The sequence below is a fragment of the Melospiza melodia genome, chromosome 3 (assembly GCF_035770615.1).
Source record: "Melospiza melodia melodia isolate bMelMel2 chromosome 3, bMelMel2.pri, whole genome shotgun sequence".
Taxonomy (NCBI): Eukaryota; Metazoa; Chordata; class Aves; order Passeriformes; family Passerellidae; genus Melospiza; species Melospiza melodia.
The window spans coordinates 41,850,581-41,862,956 of record NC_086196.1 but is presented as its reverse complement, the minus strand read 5'-3'; the positions used below and the strand labels follow the sequence as shown (position 1 = coordinate 41,862,956).

Here is a 12,376-nt window from a genome sequence, read left to right as displayed (position 1 = left end):
TTTAAGAGAGACAGCTTAGGAATTTCTTTGCTGCGGTTCACATGACATGAGTGACTGATTATCTAGGATCTGCACTAAATGCACTAAAAAAAAAAAGAAAAAGTTACATGCTGTTGTAAAAATCATTGCTCTGCTGTACTGGAACACAAATCTCAAGAGACAGCTTGAGATATATATACTAAATCATAGCAGACAAATATACAGATGAAAGTACAATGCAACTTTCAATTTTCTTGTCAGTTCAAAATAATTTTCCAAGCAACAACACGCAATACAGTTATACTTCACAGGGGCATGCAAAACTCTCCCATGTGGAAATGAAGGATTCCACATCAACTTACAAAAACTTCTGATGTTGCTTTGATGTTGCTTTTAAAACACTTCACACAAAATAGCACATTTATCAACAGAAGTCATGCCCTTCTGGTAATAAATAGTCACTTATCAATAGCTAGAAAAATCAGAGTTAAATTCAAGGAAAGTATCTTTCTCTTGCATTTGACTAAAGCATTGTTATTATACAACGATAAAACCTGAGAAAAAAAAGAAATTCAAGACATGGAACCATCATATGTGAATAATTAATTAAAATGGGCCAGTAACATCCATTTGCTCTGAAACCTGAAGAAACTAAGCCTACACATACCATCAACCTCAACTCGAGGAGCAGCTTTTCAGGGATTATCAAATATCCTGTCATGTTACCCCTTGAGCAAGCCAAAACTAAAGCTTTCCCTTTCCCCTCCAAAACAACCCTAGTGATTCATGCATGGCTACTGCAATGATATAAGGTGCTGTAAACAAGGGAGGATATAAATGCTATCAAGACCTAGGTGACAATTAATGATGGCTCTTCAGGTTAGAAGCAGCAGCATAATTCTGGCTGGAGTTACAATATAGTTCAATAAACTTTCAGAATTGGAAATGGGAAATAAAGAACTTCTGTTTCTCAAGCCCTTAGAACAATTCAGCATTAAAATAAATCAGAGTAAACACATACAACACATGTTGTATTTCCCAACATCCCAATTACCACAGAACCTTGTGGCAGCCAAACATTTACACATTTTTCAGAAAGCCACCAGTCTGGCTTCACATAATTCTCAATTCTCTCACCATCATACTCAGTACACTGTCCATCTGTAGTCACTTGTTGGGCAGCCTTCACTATTCACTCAAACTATGTTATACTTATGCAGGCCTAGCTGACATAACATATTGAGCACACCTATTTGATTACCACTAACGGTTTGACCTGAAAAATGTACCCCAAGTATACATTAAAAAATTCAAAGCATACATTGGGAACATATTCTTCAATTCCATTTTATGGTATTCAGCATTTTAATCTTAATTGATAAAATATCCCAAAACCTCAAAATTCCATTTACATCAGCTAAGTTCCCTTGCATGATTTCAGAATTAACACCTACTTTTCATTCACATTCATAGAACAGGTGAGAGATACAGTACTGATGAACTAAAAGATTTACTTTAAAGATATGGTAAAGTATCTGAGATGATACTATTGCAAATCTAGCACTATCCTTTTGCTGACTGGCCCTAAAAGTAAGCTGGCAATAATGCTGCATGCAGATGATAGTCCAGCAAAAACAAACAAAAAACCAACCAACCAAACACACACAAGAGGGGGCCTTACCTAGCTGTTTTTCTCTCTCTTCTCTCCGTTCTCTGGCAAGCCGTTGCCTGTCATCAACCCTTAGTACTGTTGGGTGATCTACAAATGGAGAAAGAGGAGTATTAGGCACACAGCATAAAATCAAATACTACCAAACCCAAACTTAAAGGACAATGGCTGTTTAACAACCCTAATTATTCTGTCAAAATAGATAATGTTTTGAGAAATCCATCTTATTTAAAAAAAAACCCCATAAAACTGATAATTAGAATGCATTCCTATTTTTTAATAAATAAAATACTTCTAAAGAATAGACTAACATGTGACTGCAAATACCCAGCAAGACTACTGCTTGTGAAAACCAAGGAAGAAGCTTTATTTTGTTTCCAAGCCTAAAACAACTTGACTTCTAGAGAGAATACTGCTTATTATTCCATAATGTCTCTCCAAAATGCATGCACAGGAAAGGCTATTATAATCAAGCTTTGTCTTCCCCTTGATATTGCCTCAGAACAGCTAATAAGCCCTATATCATGACACAAGAGCCTCGGCATCCAAGCAAAACAGGCTGAACCAAAACACTGCTCTGGCTGAGTCGTTCTAAAGCAGTTCTGGCTGAGCCTCTGGAAAAAGCAAGATATTGACCTCAAAAGATGTTTGTGTGCACATGTGTTAAAAACTCTGGCAAATATACTAAAGGCAGTGAGGCATCACATGCATGGACTTACAAGTCAAGTAAGATGAGAGTTTTATCTATTGTACATGGAAATTTATCTACATGAGTACTTCACAACTATCTGCAACTGGCTGCTTGGATCACAGCAGTAAGACCGAGGATCACATGAAAGATCTGTGTCAGAGCCCAGGTCTGACGTTAAAAATTCAGGTTTGGTTGGAAAACATCACTTGCTCAATGATGGTTCTGGAAGACAACAAAGTGCTGAACAGCTAGCATCCAACTTCCAGTCTCAGCAATGGAGCTGTTCCAGACAAAGGGAACAAAATCCAAGTTAGCAATTCATCTCAGCATGCTGCCAAAACCAATTTCCTACTCAGCCTGTTCTGTTAAACCTGGAAAGCTTTTAATTTTATGGGGTTTTTTTTCAGTAGCACTGAAAAAGTCTGCTTTGCATAAGAACACAATAAACAAAAAACCCACAGAAAAATAAAAAAGATTTCTGGATATAATTAAATGGTCTGATTTATTTTAGTATTGAGAGGAACTCAATTTTAAAGTATTTTAAGATAAAGAGCTTTTCAAATACTGTCATCATGAAAGAACACAAGACAACAGAACTTTTTCACTATTCGGTGTGAATACACATGTAATCAACTTGTAAAAACATGTAGAGTCAGCCTACTTGTGTATAGGCTGCATACCTATGAAAAAAGTTATTAGCAAACAATACAATGGGTCATAAAACTGAGGTTAAAGATATTTGCAAAGTATGTCCCTGAAGTGAGGCTGTGCTAAACTAATTTTGAATAGATATTTGAGTTAGATTTAAAAAAAAAAAATATGCACATTTCATCCTCTAACAGAGTTTTCTGCATGAGAATGACAGGATTTCTCGGGTGAACCAGTTCACCAGCAGCTACCACACTTTAATTACACTTGAACTCTAATCAGTGAAAAACTATTATCTCAACTACTGTCGAACTAGAGCCCCAATTAAGAGTGCTAATAGCAGTGCAAAGTAACAGCTGCAAGGAGCAAACCCATTGCACAGCTGGCACGGAGAACCTTCACACACGACAGCCCCCATGAAGGGCAGAACCAGTAAAAAGTCACCGGCAAAGGTAATCTGTCACCCAGCTGCAGGTCAAAACTTCAATGTTGGCTGGCTAGCCCAGAGTGCTGCCATTTATGACACTGTGCTCAGCCGTGGCATGGCAGAGATTTGCCCACTGCAGGGTGTCCATCTGCATTGGGCTGATGTTCAGCAGCACGCTGACTCACACACAGTCCCTTCAGCATGCAGACACGGGTCAAAAGGGTAATAATATTCCTTCTCTCTGGTGACTGGCACACAAGGTTCACAAAACATGAATTTCTGCGGCATGAGTAATTAGTGCTTGTGGAATAATGCACATTTTCCCTGGAAAACAAGGATTCCCTTCAAGGGCTGTCAGCAAAGTCAATGTAACATTGAGTTGACAGAAAATGATGAGGCACTGGGGAAAAATGTAGAAACCTGCTTCTTTCAGAATACCCTTCCAGTTCACGGTTTTTTTCCCTTTCTTGAGAAGAGAGATTTCCCTAACGGAGAGAGGCAACGATTCTTCAAAGAGGCAGGAGGGTTGCATGGACAGGCAAACTGAAAAGGTCTCCCTTAAGAATTCCTAATTATAAGCAATGAAGGAATAAAATAAATTTTTAAAGTTGCCCTCTGCCACTCTGTTTGAAGATATCCAATTATTTTTTCCATATCACACACCTGATAGTGCTCACACAAGAGCAGCCCCTCTCCCAACACCGCAGGATGTTAGAACAATCCTAAAGAATTCACATTAAGTTGCAGGCTATGCAGAGTGTGTGTCTTCAGTAACAATTGATTTTGCACACATTTGGGATCACAAAGAGCTAAATCAATACTAGCACAAAGATGAGGGTAACACCTTTGCAGCAGACCGTCATTGCATTTGCTCTACTAGACGCTGGAGCACATATTATCAGTGCAAGACTTACACTGATAATTAAAATATCTTCTCTAAGTCTTCAAAATGATCCTTCATAGTTTGGCTAAAACCCCAGCCTCCAACATCTGCATTCTGAATCCAGATGTTCTGCTGGCCCCCTCAGTGCAGAGCATCAATGGTTTCAAACTGTGGCAAAAGAAGAGAGTTCACTGGGACTGCTCCCCATTTTATTTCTCACATCTTTATTCATTAAAAACCCACCAGGCAAATACCTGGGGGATTGGCATTTCTTCTTATTTGGTAGGAACACCAGGACAAACAAACAAAATATTTTGTACACTCTTTTGCTCATATTCCTCATCAGACCATAAGCTTTAAGTTACTGTGAAAGGAAATGGGGAAAATGTCAGCTGCAACAAATCCTGCAAGAATTTCTCATTTTTTAGAGAAATAATTGCCAACTTGGCATATGCAGAACCTAAGAGACAACACTCCAGGAAGACCCACATGCTGCTTTGGAACTTGCAGTCTGGTAAAACTGCAATATGTGGGAACTCACACTCAGCAATCTATTTCCCTCCACTTATGTAACAGGCATAGAATTAAGCATATGTATGATAGGGATGTCTGGAGAATAAATAAGCTATAGTTCTACATAGGAGAAATTAGTTTTTTACCTGCTGCTGGAAATTAAGCCTTTAAATTCCATATGAAAACAGTATATGTCCATATATTTAGAACATTTAGTGTGTGTTCAAAATTCATTTTAACAAGTTAATAGGTAATTTTGAAAGCTTAGAAGCCTTGAACAGTATATTGCAGAAATTCTGCACTGAAACATCAATAGGTTTTTGTCCCTAACGATAGCAACAAAAGGAAAAAATAACTTTTACAAATCTATAGAACTAAGACTCAACAAACTCTTAAGCGAAATTTATATTTGTAGAAATTAAGTTCCTAATTTAACAATTGTCATATATAGTTGTAAATATGACCAGTTTTTGGGGCTCATACTGTCAGCTCACTCTGCCTTCCCTCACTCCAGCCCCAAGAATTTTGGATTCCTTCTACACACCACCACAGATGAAGGGAACATTGGAACAGCTAAGATGTCCTTCTGAGAAATGAAAACAGGATTAAACTACTGTAGAATAAAGCAAGTACTGAACACTGTCCACCACAAAGAGCTGTGGAAAGAGGTAATATCTTCTTTGTTTTCTCCTCCTTTTCCAACACTGTCTATCTGATTGAGAGCGGCCGTGATTCCTGCTCTGTGCAGGACCCAGCGTGCCTGGCAGAGCATGCCAGGTGGGATCTGAACACAGTGCTGGGATTCCTCCCTCTGGGGACACAGGCCAAGGCGCCCCTTTTGGGGACAGAGAACATCTGTCAGTACAAAACAGGCACTGAGCTGCCAAGCTGTCAAGGAGCTGAAAGGGGGATGTTACAGTGGGCCTGGTCCTCAGCACCACAAGCACCTCTGCTTTCCCAGGCATCTGAGCAAAATCATTACTAATTGCATTCTTCAACCTTGGGTACCTGAATTGCAACATAAGCAGAATTTAGATATCTGAGTCCTCTTCTGGATCTTGGTCTAAGCATGCAAGTGGAGCAGACCCATGACACCAAGGGCTACAGTAAGGTTTTTAGCACATACATTTTCAACTGTGTAAGCAAACAGTGAACTAAATCCACACAATGTACCCGTGAGGTATGGTGACATAATGAGACACATCTGCCCACTGCATAGAATATGTTACAGACCATGGCACGCTTTGTGGTAAGTGAGGAAATGCCTGAACAGAGGCACATGTATACAAAGCTGCAAATCTTTGCCTACAGCACATAATTCTCGTTCAAGCACAGATGCAAATACGGTGGCTTCTGTTGTCTTCTCTCACCTCCCAGCCCTCATTCCTAAGCTATTCTAAAATATAAGTAGATTTTTCCAGTTTTGCTTCTTTGCAAACAATCACATATTCCAGCCTAGCTAAACATGAAAAGTCACTGATACCAGTTTTGTCTGAAACAGTGAAGTACAAAAGCAACAAACTTTACAAGTTTCTGTGACAACAGCTGTTTTCCATGCACCATTGAGGCAAACAGCCTTAAAACATGGAGCATGTGGAATGGCTTACCTGGTTTAGTTCCAGCATTGCTTTGTCCTGAAGTCACTTTCTTATCTTGTGTTTCAGAACCTTCAGTTCCTAAAATAAGGAAGAAGATATTAATTAGCCATTTTACTTAGTAGTAGATCACTCGCCTTAATATATTGAAACTTAAATATTGCTGTATTTTCTTTAAAATCAGACTGTTCCAAGATTTCACCTTAATGCCATTCTACATCATTTTGCATTAAAAAAACCCCAAAGGCAGAAAGCATTTAAGCCACAATACAAGTTCCCAATTCAAGTTGAGGAAAGAGCCACAAGAAGATTTCATTTTAGCAATGTGTTTTAATAAGACTTATAAGATGACTTGCAGATCCCAGGTTTCTAAAGGTATGGTATGAGATACTGGCAAAAACTTCTTTACAAATTGCACATCCATAATGCAGGACTGGAGAGAGGACTTTTAGGGACCTGAATGAAATATAACTGAGGAGGTATTCCCATTATTTGCAACAGACTTTTGATCAGTCCCTAACAGCCTAGAACGAGATCTAATTTTGGAGTTCTGAATGCCCTTTCAACAACCCTTTATAAAGAAAAAAAATCTCAGAAGATTCATTACTATTACTCAAATCAAAACCATATCCTTGTTTCAGCATCTATCTCTAACTAAAAAAAAAAAGAAAAAACCAAGAAATTAGATGCCAGGATTTTTTCATCTTACTACTCATCTTTGTACCCAGCAGTTCCACTATAGGGGTGCTGAAGTCCAGAACACACCAATCTGGGAGCAGCCCAAAGGCAGACTGTAGGAATTCTAAGAAGCCCTCCGAAAACAGCTTGAAAGCATTTGCAAGCAAGGATAAAGAGGCAGTTATAAATAAAGCCTAGGGGATGAAAGACACCAATTCATTTGAACAAAAATATCACTAGAAATGAAAGTTGGAAAAAAAAACCCCGATTACTCCGGATTTAAAAGCTAAACAGGCATTACTGTATTAGATCCACTTCAGAAAACATAATTAAAACAAATTTTCCTCAGAAGGCTCCAAGCAATTTCTTATGCAGGTCAGCTTTAACAATACACACTCAGCATTTAGTACCTCAGTGAGTTCATTCCCTTTGTGGCCTCACAGAAATCTTTGTTTCCCTGCTTACCTCCTTCCACAGGCATGTGTCAGGACTAACATAGAGGGTAAAAAGGTAGCAGGAAGAACCTGTATGCTACACATACTGTACCATTTTTGCAGGGGAAAGTTGGGTGAGGGAAATAGAAAAATCCTGTTATCAAATGTTTCATGTTCAAGAGCAACGTTTTGCCAAGAACAGTGTTCAAAAATCACGTCGTCTCACCAAAAAAAATTGTGTGAAACCTTAAATAATTGTCAGACACTGCTCTTCTTGATTCCTGCATTAAGTCTCTTGCAATCAATAGAAATAACCACTGTTCAACTTAACAAATACTGATTCCAAATGATAATAAGAACTGTAACACCTTAAAGGCAGCCCAATACAAGATTTTAGTATTTGCCATTTTAAAAGCTCATACAAAAGATTAGTGTGACCTATGGGTAGATGGATCAATTTTTGGCAAGATAATTTGAGCACCACTGAACTTGGTAGGATCTACCATTATAAAAATCCATACCTGGTGCTGGAACAAGTCCAGAGAAAGCCAAGAGAGTTGGTGGAGTGACTGGAGCACAAGTGCTGTGAGGAGCAGGGGAGGGAGCTGGGGGTGTTTAGCCTGGAGAAAGGGAGGCTCAAGGGGAATCATATCGCATTCTACAACCGCCTGAAAGGAGCTTGTAGTCAGGTGAGGGTCAGCTGCTTCTCACAGAACAAGAAGAAACACCATGAGAAGGAAATGGCCTCAAGTTGCACAAGGAGAGTTTTAGACTGGATATTAGGGAAAATAAAAAATCTTCCCAAAAGAGTCATCAGGCTGCCCAGGGAAGTGGCGAAGCCACCATCTCTGGAAGTGTTAAAAAACTTGGGGATGTGGCACTCGGGGCCATGGTTTAGTGGTGAACATGGCAGTGTTAGTTTAACTGTTGGACTTCATTTTTAGAGGTCTTTTCCAACCTTAACATTTCTGTGATTCTAAACTCTTCATATCTTACCTCTCCCTCAAAGTTAAGGCACTTGTAAAACAAGCTTTTCTCCTGCATGTATCAACTACTTGGAACATTCTCAGAAAAAGTCCTACTGTAACTCAGTGGGACTACATCACAATTCCCATCAGCCTGGCCTAGGGCATCATCTAGAAGAGGAAACTGTCATAAAAAAGTAAAAATACTGTTTCTAAGAGCTAGTGAGAACACTGATGCTCTAATAGTGTCAGCACAAATTTCTCTGCATCTTTCATACCAAGTATGTGCATTATTTTCTACAAGCACTGCACTATGGGATTATGCAACACTCCATTAACTTCAAAACTGTGGTTTAAATGCCATCCAGAAAATACACTTGCAAAAAAGCCTTAGGTACATGAAGTAATACTTTTTCCCCATATTTCCTTGTTGAACATTTCCTTGGAATATTTTTTACATGGTTTGAATACACATTCATATGACCACTTATATGACAAGTGATGAAAAGAACAGATGGCACACCATGAATTTTAACGATGCTGGAGATCAAATAGGAATTGGCACAAGCATTTAGTAACCAGTGTAGGTGTGCTCCCACACAAAATACCTCCTGCTCTAGGATACAAACAGATTAATCAGACAACCAAACATCTAAAATCCACACCTAAATATTGACAACACTGGTTTCAATACCTAACAGATGCCGGAAGAGATATAATTTAACTATCTAATATTTGCTCTGCTGTTTATCTTGGACCACTACCTTTCCATAAAGGAATAAAAGTTGCATAAAGAAGTGTTAGAGATGGATCATTTTCTGTGAAGAACAGCTGTCTCTCTCAGCTCTGCCATTACTATATGGCACAGCTTTAAACAGAAAGCTGAACCTCAGCTTCTTTTTGTGGAAAGAGGGGAAAAAACAGGGGGGAAAAGGCAAGAAAAGATATATGTATTGCTACTAAATAATATGCATTTGTAAATGCTGAGCTTTCAAGTAACACCAGTGGCAACACAGAATTCAGCATCTATACCAGGAGCAGAGCTGAAAGGGATCGATCCATAAGAATGACTAGTGCTAGGGAGGACCTCTGCAGGCTCAGCTTTTAGCTTTGCTTTGAACAAAGACAAGTTAAAAATTGAGAGATTATTCCTACAAGAACAGTTTTGTAATGGAAATGACATCTATTTAGAAGTTTCTGATCAGTTTCAATATATCTATGTGTTCACAATCAGACAGGTTTAATCAATACTTCTGTTACTAAGATAAGTACAAGGTCTAGAAGGACTGACAAGCAATTTCATAGGATGTCAGCTCACTCCATGTCTCACACACAGCCATTATAATTACAGTAAACTCCTACAGCAGTTAATAATCTCTGTACCAAATACCAGTACCAAAGTTTACTTCCTAAAATGGAAAAAAAAAAACCACCCACTTTATGATGGCCAGAACTACTTTGAAAGAGCTGTTCCATGATCAGCATCTGTCAGAGAAAAATGCCTTTAATAACCTTACAGTCTAAGGTGTTCCTCTTGAATTAACAAAACCAGTTATCTCCAGCTTGTCCAAAGGAGGCCTGTGTGAGGAGAAGTAGAAATTGCCAGCAGTGGGAAGCAAAACAAGCACAAAGAGAAAATTTATATTAAAAATATTCAAAGTTGAGGAAAAGGCTCACAAAAAACACTGAGAAAGGAGGAAAACTATAAGCTTTTAGTGCTTCTTTACATGCCAGATAAGCTCTGGTCAAAGAAGCCTGGCCTGAAAGACAAGGTAACATATTCGAGGGGAAAAACTTTGTTGAGAATTAGAGCCTCTGGGAGGATGTGCTGGAAAGCAGAAGGAACATTCACCCAGATCCTGGAAAAACACTGAATGCCAAACATTGAGAGACAAAGCATCACACTGGCATTTTGACAGGCCTTTTTAAAAACACAAGTGTTGTGCAGAATACGAACACTTGTTTTTCAGCCTGTGGCACATCAAGCACATATTTGCACAGTGTGAACCAGCTATTCCCAGTGAGGTGAATGACAAACCAAAGGCCCCACAGCAAGGCTGAGGAGCTGGAAAGAAGACACTTAAGCTCTGTTCCATGGGAGAAGGGAATCAGCCACAAGAAAGAGGCAGGTCTATTTCCAGAAGGTCTCTACCACCAGAAGTGTAAGCCTCAGGAGGTTAAACGCAGTGTGAAGTGGCACTTGGGGAACACAAGCAAGAAGTGCTGCTGAGACCTGTGCCAAGGTGAGGATGGGCACAGCAGCCCCCTCAGAACTGCATCCCAACACGGGTCTGGAAAGGGGAGCTGTACAAGGGCTGCACAGGTGTGGATGAGAGCACAAGCACAGGAGAGCCCCAGGCCTGCAGACAGCCATGGCACGGCAGGTACGCCTCTGGGCACAGGGTGCTCTGAGCACCAACGGGGAAAGACCACCCTCCAGCTCCCTGCTCTATTTCTGCCAGTGTGAGAGAAGTTACTGAGAAGCAGTCATGAGAAAAAAGAAACAGCTAAATCAGAGGAGGAGGGATTACAGGGAAAAAAGAAGAAAATCTAGCTATTCTGTACCTGCCACTTGTCATCTAATCCCCTTGGTATGACTGAACAGCTACTTTTTTTAGCTGTCTGAGAGTGCTGGGGGCGTGTGGGATGGGGAAGGCTTCAGAAATGACAGCTGGAACAAACTCATGCCTCAGTAAAAAAGCACTGCCAATACACAGCAGAGGAAATTCAGCATTAAACTGGGAAATTTAAAGCAGAGCTAACTGGGAACTGATATAGTCTTTACTCCTTAGCATCTAATCCTGCTACCTACAACTACTTCCTTATGAACACTGCTCAAAAAGAAAACAAAATAAAAGTCCTACTCTTAAATCCCCTCGTGTATTTTATATAGCATGTCACACCTGACCTACACAATGTAAAAAGTGCAGAGTTTGAATTACCCAGAATTAAGCAGAGAAGAGAGTAGTCTAAATTTGTATATGTTATAATAAAGAATTGGGGCTGGTCTAGGCAGTTTTGTCTAGACACTGGGAACAGCGGCTAGCTAGCATGTCAGTCCAGTCAGAGGCATTGCTGTGCTAGGTAGAGCATGTTGAAAGTACAGATACAGGTCAGAGCTGATAAAATTTATTATTTATTAATTCAGAAACACATTAAGACCAAAATCCTGAGTACCTGGCTCAGAATAAGCATCTGAGCATTCAGCAACTAGCTATTCTGTTCTAAGGCAGCATCACTGAAATTTAGGACTAAAGAGTCTCTTTAATGGCAAAACTGGGTTGTTTATCCTAAAAGCAAATTCTTGTGAGCCATGATCCAGGGGTTGAATACATGGGAAAACAGAAGTCAACACAAATTAAAGCTTTTCCAGTACTTGTGACTTTTGCCTCTTCTTACATCCATAGTTTATGAATAAGACATGCAAAAACGACTGTCCATATTTACAGTAAAAATATATTTTGCAAGTCCTTAGACTTTCACATTCTTTGTGTTATCAATATCTATATATATTTAGACAAACAATATATTAAGTAAAATTTTAGTGCAATTTATTGGTTTAGAGTTAAATAATGTGTTCATTCCATACTTGCACACCATGCTTACTTGCATTTTAAAATTGCAATCTGAGGAACAAAGGACAGCAATCTTTCCAAAGATAAATAGGTCTCAAAGTTCTATGGCTGGCCAATAATCACCAAGATGCATGCAGTACAGCTGACAGATAAAAAGGTAAAAAAACCAAGTACCTGGATGTTTAATACTAAAATCCTCAGAGTAAGTCTGGACAAAATTATGATCTGCTCTCTTCTGTAGAGTTGTTGGAGAGGATAAGTTGCAAAGAGCCTCATTTAAAAACTCACTTGTCAGACGCTAGTTTTCTAAATCTGCTTG

General features: G+C 39.2%; 1 protein-coding gene across 12 annotated transcripts in view; it reads right to left on the bottom strand.

The window, feature by feature from the left end:
* MAP7 (microtubule associated protein 7) overlaps positions 1-12,376 on the bottom strand; it is a 109,707-nt gene that overhangs the window by 41,515 nt on the left and 55,816 nt on the right. For 11 of the 12 annotated variants that reach the window (XM_063151478.1, XM_063151479.1, XM_063151475.1 and 8 more), the window contains exons 2-3: positions 6,418-6,486; positions 1,661-1,738 (exon numbers count right to left, since the gene is read on the bottom strand). In XM_063151478.1, coding sequence (XP_063007548.1) covers positions 1,661-1,738; positions 6,418-6,486 — 147 coding nt within the window. Of the gene's footprint in view, positions 1-1,660; positions 1,739-6,417; positions 6,487-7,114; positions 7,137-12,376 lie in introns of those variants that run through there. The other variant, XM_063151482.1, reaches the window with a different exon arrangement.